This window comes from Buceros rhinoceros, unplaced genomic scaffold (genome assembly GCF_000710305.1).
Source record: "Buceros rhinoceros silvestris isolate BGI_N320 unplaced genomic scaffold, ASM71030v1 scaffold17609, whole genome shotgun sequence".
In the NCBI taxonomy this organism is placed as follows: Eukaryota; Metazoa; Chordata; class Aves; order Bucerotiformes; family Bucerotidae; genus Buceros; species Buceros rhinoceros.
Genome location: NW_010431106.1, coordinates 53,039 through 60,788, shown reverse-complemented (window position 1 = coordinate 60,788; position 7,750 = coordinate 53,039). Strand labels below are relative to the sequence as shown.

The window sequence follows — 7,750 nt, the reverse complement described above, 5'->3', positions numbered from 1 at the left end:
CCGCCCTGCCACTGAGTCAAGAGCCCTGCAGCATTGAGCCCTCTATGTGGCTTTATTAAGAGTCTCCAGCCATTGCTCAGGACTACAAGGAAGGGGGCACATGGTCAAATTTATCCCATGCAGGAACTTATTTTCTCCTTCCAAGCCCCCTGGAGGTTGTTCTCTTGTCTATCAACCCCTATACTCAGCTTCCCAGAGTTTCCAGACACTCGTCGGTGAATTCTGCTCATTCTATAGGACAAAAATTATTTAAAAAGGTTAAATCCAGAGCTAGTGAAGAGAAGGCTCCATCTGGGGACTCTGTGTATGGGATATAGCCTATCTTCCGAGCTGGCCCAGCCAAGAGAAGCACCTGAGGACTGGAAAGGGCACACTGCAGTGGGACAGCCTGGGGGCTCTTGCCCAGGTATCACAACGCAGTTCTGGCATCTGCCTGGAGCCCAGTCTCTCATGAGCGAAGGTCAAGGGAGGTTTCTCAGTATGATAGCTGGGCACAGCCAGCCAGATCCACTGGGAAGGAACTGCAAGAGAGAAACTCACTGACAATCCTACCCTGAGTCTCCAGCTGATGGCAGGACCAGGAAGCAGGTTTCCTGCACTTAAATATGGGTATCCTATGTGTCCCCACTGCCAAACCCCTACAGTCAGAGCCAGCTTTAGCCACCAGCCAGAGCCACACCAGTATCTCTCTCATAGGTGGGAGAGAAGGGAGAGGAAAACTGGAACAGACACTTCCCCCCAGATGAAGGATGCTGGAACTGCAGCAACCCAGAAACAGCAAAGGACCTGCTGAGGTGGGAGGCACCAACTAGCCTGAAGCCATCAGCTGGCATAAAGGGGCTGGAAGTAGACACCCCTTTATCACCAGAGGCCCAAACCTCTCCCCTGAGCTGCATCTCATGAGTCCTTCCAGATACAAACAACTAGCCCTAAGGTAGAAAAAAGGGTATGGTAGGAGCAGAAAGGATGGGGAGAAGTCCCAGCAGATTTTACCCCACCAGCCCTCACGCCTCCCTCCCGGCTGCCTCACAAATAAATTGTACTTTGGTGCAAAATACGGCTGCTCTCCCTGTCACCATATGCTGTTAGCATCTCGTTAGCATCTGTGGTAATTAAAGAGACAGCTGCTAACGAGCAGGAACAGGCATATATCATCCCCAGACCTTCTGACAACACGCCTGTCTTTGAAATTATGTTTCATTTGCAAACTTGGCTTCATTAAGTCAGCTCGGAAAAGTGAGAGACCCAAGGTGGGTGCTACACTCCACATTATCAGCTGCCCGGCAAGGTGGGACTGCCAGGCTGGCTGCAGGGTGGTGAGCCCCCAGGGGCTCCCACAGCACCCCACGCCCACCCTTCCAGCTGCAGTGGAAAGACTCAAGCTGCTTCTTCCAGTTGCTTGTAAAAACTCCTCATAAAACTTGCAAGTCTGCAGAAGCAGTGTGGATGGGAGGATAGCCTGGAGCGGGACTCCTGTTCACATCTGGCACTGCTGCTCCTACCTCAGCCCACAGAAATCCTCTCTCCAGCAAGACACGGCTGCTGCCTCCCCAGCTGCAGCTCTGTGCCCACCTCTGGGGATTCTCATCGAGAGAGGTGAGTTCAGCCCCTTCCTCACTGGCTGCCTCATTGCACTCCAGGCATCACCTCCCCTGCTCCTCGGATGCCGGCTGGGCTGGAGAGGAATAGATCTCCTTTTTGGATGCATAGATTAGAGCTAGCCCTATGGCCTTCCCGGAGCAACAGAGGCACCAGTGGTCCTAGTGATCCTCTAGCACCATGCAGGCTTTTGGGGGGTCCTGTGTGCCTAGGATCCCAGTCCCCTAATGTTAAATACCCTAATGTGAACCAAAACAGCCCCTCTGCCTTACCCCCTGACTTTGCACATCCTCCACGTTGCAGCTTGGCTTCCCCACCTGTTCTAAATACAAGTCCTACCCTTAAAACCTCACTCCCAGCCTCACCATCCCCACCAGCTCTGGAGGACCAGGGCCAAGATGCTGCCGTGGGTCACAACTCAATGAGCTACAACAGATGAGGATGGTTTAGAACTCATCACTAACAGAGACCAGCAACATGAAGAGGGACCACAGGAACCAGCACTGCACAGTTGCCCTGAGATGACGATCAGGTGAGAGAAAGGAGGAGACCGCTGAGATGGGACCAGGCAGCCCTGCAGCCTGAGGGATGGCAGCGAAACGAAGCCATGCCCAAGCTGCCAGCCCCGATGTAGTTTGCTCGCTGCTGGGTGCCTGAGTGAGGGGGGCTTTGAGGGGGCTCTCCATGCAAGATAAGCTGGAGGAGGGTGGCTGCAAACACCCCACACATCCACGCATCGGTACGTTGGGAGCAGGCTGAGGCAAGCCAGCTAAGACTCAAACTGTCTAACTGACGAGATCTAGCTCATCAGGCACCTAATACCGTGCATTTTTCAGCACTTGTCTTGATTTATCCCTCTCCCTTTTCCCCGGGTGTCTCATTAAGAGTCTGATAAATGCTACTGCAGGGTCCCTGTGAAAGCCACCAGCCCTTGCTGGCTTCCCACACCACTGGTCCTGGGCAGTGGGGGCTGTCCTGTTCCTGTCCTCGTCCCTCGCACATCACGGTTGCGCGATGCCAAGCGCCCAGCCCTGCTCCGGGCAGATTTGCTGAGAGCCAATCTGGCAGCTGGGCACACGTCCTCCTGCCTCATTTACATGCATGATTACCACAGTTAGGTGCAGTTTCCCTGCTGGCAAACTGTCTGCTGTGATACCTCTCCATCTACTCCACGCGTTTCTCCTGCTCTTGATGCCATCTGTGATCCTCACTGCCAGGAGACAGGCAGAAATAGCCCCATGGGTCTTCTCTGATGGAACCAACCCAAGAGAGGCCATGAGGGCATCCTCAAGTCTCTTCCAGTCTAACTCAAGTGACCTAAGCAATGGAATTTCAACCACTTTCCCAAGGATATGATCCTCTGCATACCAAATCTCACAGCCAGCGGGTTTATCCAGGCTCTCCACATATGTTCCTCCTGTAATGGTACATCTAGATGAGACTTCTCTCTCCTGCTGCTGCCACTCAGAGCCTGGAGGCATTTTTCCCCACCAAAGACATAGCATAGCCAAGGACTTCATTAAGAAAGCATTGCCGTTCCCATCCCCACATCTCTCTCTCCTGCTGCTTCTTATCCTCAGACCCGCCCTGCACTGGTGATGTGCCCGGCAGCCTTTTCGAAGGGGACAGTGCTTTACAAGGACAGACACAGGACAGTGGTGGCACACGAGCTGATCCAAAGCAGCTTCTGATCAACCTGAACACGCCCCCATCAGCTGCTCACATGGCCCAGCCCAGCCAGGGACAGGCCAAGGGCATCAAGTCACGCACAAGAACGCAGCATCCCCAAACACTGCTGTGGACATTCAAAGGCTGTGCACTCTGCTTTGCTTGGCCAAAGCATGACCATGTCCACTTCCAGGAGCCCTGAGGGAGTTTATCTAGCTACTCCTGCCTGTCCCAATGACCCTGCAGAGCCCAAAGAGCTGTCTGCTGGAGTCCTACCTGATCCCACCAAGCACTGCCACTGCAGGAGGTGGCCCTGCTGAGCAGAGCCCCAACACGGAGAGCTGTTGGGAGGTTTGACATCTTCCCACAAAGGGCACAGCTCTCCTCCTCTCCCACCGCTGGAAAGCAATCTCCAACGCACACTACAGCTAGATTTTTATAGATAGAGGCTATCCCTCAATGGAGCCAAAAAGCCAAGTGTATGTAAGCGATATTATAAATCACCTCTCGTTGATGATCACTTGAGTTCTGCACAGCCTCCTGCTCACTCTCAACTCTTGGCTGGAAATGCTTCTTTATCTCCATGAGGGATGTAATCCCACAAAAACGGCGGTGTGCCACCCAGCCTCACTGCACTGACACCAGGCAGGACCCCAAGAAACAGCTCTGCTGACTGACAAAAGAGTGGCAGGAGCGCAGGTATCGTTCACCCCACCAGAGTCATCCCAAAGCAGCAGCAGGACTGAGCCAGGGGTCCACGGGCTGGAGCTGCGGCTGTGTAACCTGCATGGCTGCTGGCGCAGCCTGGTAGAATAAATGTTCTCAATATGGGCTGGATGAATGAGTGGTAAAAACAGCCCTTACACTTTGCCATCCTCTTTTACTACCCTGATGAAATTGGGAAAAAAGCGAATTCAAGCTAACAGGCTCCGCCCCCTCATGCCAGCATGGTGGAGAGAGCTGTGTCCCTGTTGCCAACAGGCCCCATGGGGCATCCATCCCCAGCAGGGCACCTTTTGGAGGGGAAACAGCAGCAGAAGTGGAGATGCCTGGGTAAAACAGCTCCCCTATCACAGAGCCTCAGTGTCAAAGAGATGAAGGAAAAGCAGTGGCCTTAGATGAAAAATGCAGCACATCAAACCACAGCTCAAGCAGACAGAAATATACTCCGATCAGTCATGTCTACAGCACGACCTGCTCCCAGAGCTTCTTCCTCCTGAGTTACGCAAGCAGAAGCAAGGAGGGAACAATGAGGACCACGCTGAAGGGGTTCAGGACTCAGCTGAATTGTTTCAGATTTATCCCTTCCCTGGGTGCTGTTTTTAAGATCTGAAACCCACCTCACATTAAGCAATACCGGACTGGATTTCATTTCCCAATCTCAGCTATTTCCCCAAAAGGAGACCCCAAATCACTAATCACATCTCAGAAACCCAGGATGGCAACAGAGGCCTGGGAAGTGATCTCTCCTCTGGGAGGAGTGGCAGTACTCAGGGGCACGTCAGCCCAGGCTTTGGGTACCACGCTGCCCATCCCGGCAAGGCGAGAACCACCTTCCTGCCCATGCAGCTTGCCAGCCCTTTGCAAACTCACCTTCAGAAACTTATAGAGCAGAAACGTGAACCAATTCGTCAGCATCTTCTCAGCCACTGACTCCGTTCTGTAGGGAAGGCAGAGAGCAAAGCCATCAGCAGCGGTTATTAAAGGTCTCTGATCTCACCCATTGCCACCTCAGCCTTGGACTGTGGCTAAATTATTTTTGGCTTTAAAACATCACATCTGAAAGGCAGGAGCCTCAAAGCAAAGGGGCACAAGCAGACAGCAAGAGCTGTAGTGGAAAGCCTGCCCATAGGCAAGGCTGAGCCACAGCAGCCTCCCAGGAGGGAGAAGCAAATTGGTCTCCAGCGTATTGGGAGAACTGGAGAGAACCAAGCACCACCTTGTCCCATGGGGAGCCTTGCTCAGGGGATGACCAGCTTTCTGCTTCTCCCTGGTAGCTTCTGCTCTGGTGAAGTGTGTTCCTTCCATCGTGTCCCATTGGAACCAAGGAGCTCCCTCCACACAAGGATTGTATAAGACACCTAAGCCAGGTAAAATGCCACCAAACCTACTTCAACCTTCCCAGTTAAAGCACAAACTGAAGGTAAGAGCTGAAGTTGCAAGGCAAAGTCAGATCCTGACCCACATTCCCAGGACAGGAGCACCTCCTCCCACACCACCACATGCCTGATGTAGCTGGAAGTCCCCCTCATACACTGGGGCTGCTGCTGACTTCAGCTCCTGCGATGCACTCAGTACCACTATTGACCTGGCACAGGCCCACAGCTACTGGGTGACATGGGACTTGCCTGCAACCCCCAAAGTAGCCCTTGATGTCTACAGCCTCCAAGCTCAGGACCACAGCAGAGCAAGAGGACAATCACCGCCAATTCTGGAGGGATAAAGAGAGTTTTCCCCAGCAGCCTGTCAAGATCTGCTCAGAAGAAATGCTGGAGGACAACAGGTTCTTGGCACTCAGCAGTGAAGACAGGGAAGCTTTAGGAGGCCACTTCTCTCCATGCCCCTGCCCTTGCGCCTGGATCTGGGAGCCTTGCAGGCAGGGATGAAACGCCCTTCTGCAACACAGAGAGGGCACCAGTTCACTGGCACGTGGCATTGGTTAAAGACACCACTGGATTTAGGTCTGGAGACTTTGATCACAGTATATGTTTTGGTCAAACTTATCCCCCAGCCAAAAACAAGGGGATTAAAGGAGGAAGGAGTAAGAGCAGTGTTTGGAAGCTTAAGCTGTTTTCCACGTATCTTTGGAGCACCCTGCAAAGGCACTGTGCCAGGCTTGGGATTTAACCCTTCCCTGCCTGCATGGTGAAAATCCCAGGTGTGTCCATCTACTTGAAGTGGTGATGTAGGAGTTTGCAGTGAACAATGCTGGAAACAGCTGCATCAAAAGAAGTTTAAAAATGGAGGTGTGCCTCTCAGCTTTTGGAGATGCAGCTGAAGGAAGCAGCCAGAACTGCCTTGAGAAAACTTGTATAATTGCCCCTGGTTTCCTAAAGCACGGTTCAAATCCAGATGCCATCATGCTCCAAAGCATTATGGCAAGCAAGGTCCAGAGGAGTCACTTGTGTCTGTTCGGGACCATCACCGCCCAGCACGTGCACAAGAGGGAGAGCAGGATCCTGCAGAATGGGTGTGACACATGCTGGGTCTGAATAGGGCATGGGGACCTCAGGCTGGTGGTACTGTAGCCAGGACATGCTGCAGCAGCAGAAGAGAGTGACAGCCTGGCATGGAGGGAGCTGAAGGTGACACAGGACCAGGTGCAGCTCTACAAGGGTAGTGCCTGTCTCTGCCTGGTCTCTCGGCCGTAAGATTAAAATTCCCCTTAACAGGTCCATTATTTCTAAAGTGGTTTTTTCTTCCTGTAAAGTAAAAATGCCAGCCAGCCCCTCGACCCTTTCCGGTTAGGTTTCTTCAGCTTATCCACCCATTAATCATCAGATCAGCCACTTGTAAACACAGACGCTACTGAAAGCGCAAGCAATACTAATAACCTCAGGGACGTGGCTGCACTCCTGTTGGACCCAGTGGAACAGATACAAATGGGTTGACTCAAGAAACAAAACCCAGCAAGAACCCAAACCTCAGAAGCTCCAGGAGTCTCACTGCCCATGCCATGCACTGCCCAACACCACCACCCTGCCCAGCAGATGGGCCAGGAGCAGTTCCCGATGGCCAGATGGCTGGGGTAGGAAATCCACTTTCCTAGAGTTTATTCAAGCTTACTCAGGGTCATACAGTCGCTTCCAAAGCTTTCTCTCATGCTAACGGGGTTTAGCCCTTTTTGCCCTCCCTGGAATAGCACAGTCCTCCTTAAACCATTAGAGGATGGCAATATCTGAGCCTCCAGGGGAAGGAAGCCTTCCTGCACCTGCCTGGAAAGATTAATCCATCAAGGGGAAGAAAAAAGGGAGAAAGAAAGGGAAGTGGGGAGAAAGCCAAGGGAGGGGTGCACTGAAGCTATTCAGCAGATATCCTCCCCAGCCCCAGACCAGGTCCTTTGGTGACAAGCTTGTAACGCTCATCTGGAGTGCCACTACCCAGGCTTGGCGGATGTTTGTCTTTATCCACGATAGAGCCAGATTCCACAGCAACAGGGGGATTATCCAGTAACAAAATAAATAAATAACAGCTCTCCTCAGTTAGATCAATGTTAATCCGCTTGCTCTGGGCGGTAAGCACGCTCTCACACCCAGCAGCAGGGCTAATCAAAAGGACAGAGAAGCACAGCCCTCAGCACCGTTCGCTCTGTGCTGTGACTGCAGGAAGAACAAAGTCTCTTCATTAAACACCATTTGGGGAGGCACAAGCAAGGTACCAGCCAGGGGACCTCATCCCTGTCTAAGTCTCCTGCAGCTCCACCTTCGATGAGTCCTCGAGCTCTGTGGCTGGGGGATGAGGTCGTCCTGCGACACCGAGGGCT

At 52.7% G+C, this 7,750-nt stretch overlaps 1 protein-coding gene across 1 annotated transcript in view; it reads right to left on the bottom strand.

The window, feature by feature from the left end:
- Positions 1 to 7,750, bottom strand: part of PLXNA1 (plexin A1) — a gene marked incomplete at its 5' end in the record, with an annotated part of 68,300 nt that overhangs the window by 14,193 nt on the left and 46,357 nt on the right. The window contains one exon of the mRNA XM_010143316.1: positions 4,861 to 4,927. Coding sequence (XP_010141618.1) covers positions 4,861 to 4,927 — 67 coding nt within the window. The remainder of the gene's footprint in view (positions 1 to 4,860; positions 4,928 to 7,750) is intronic.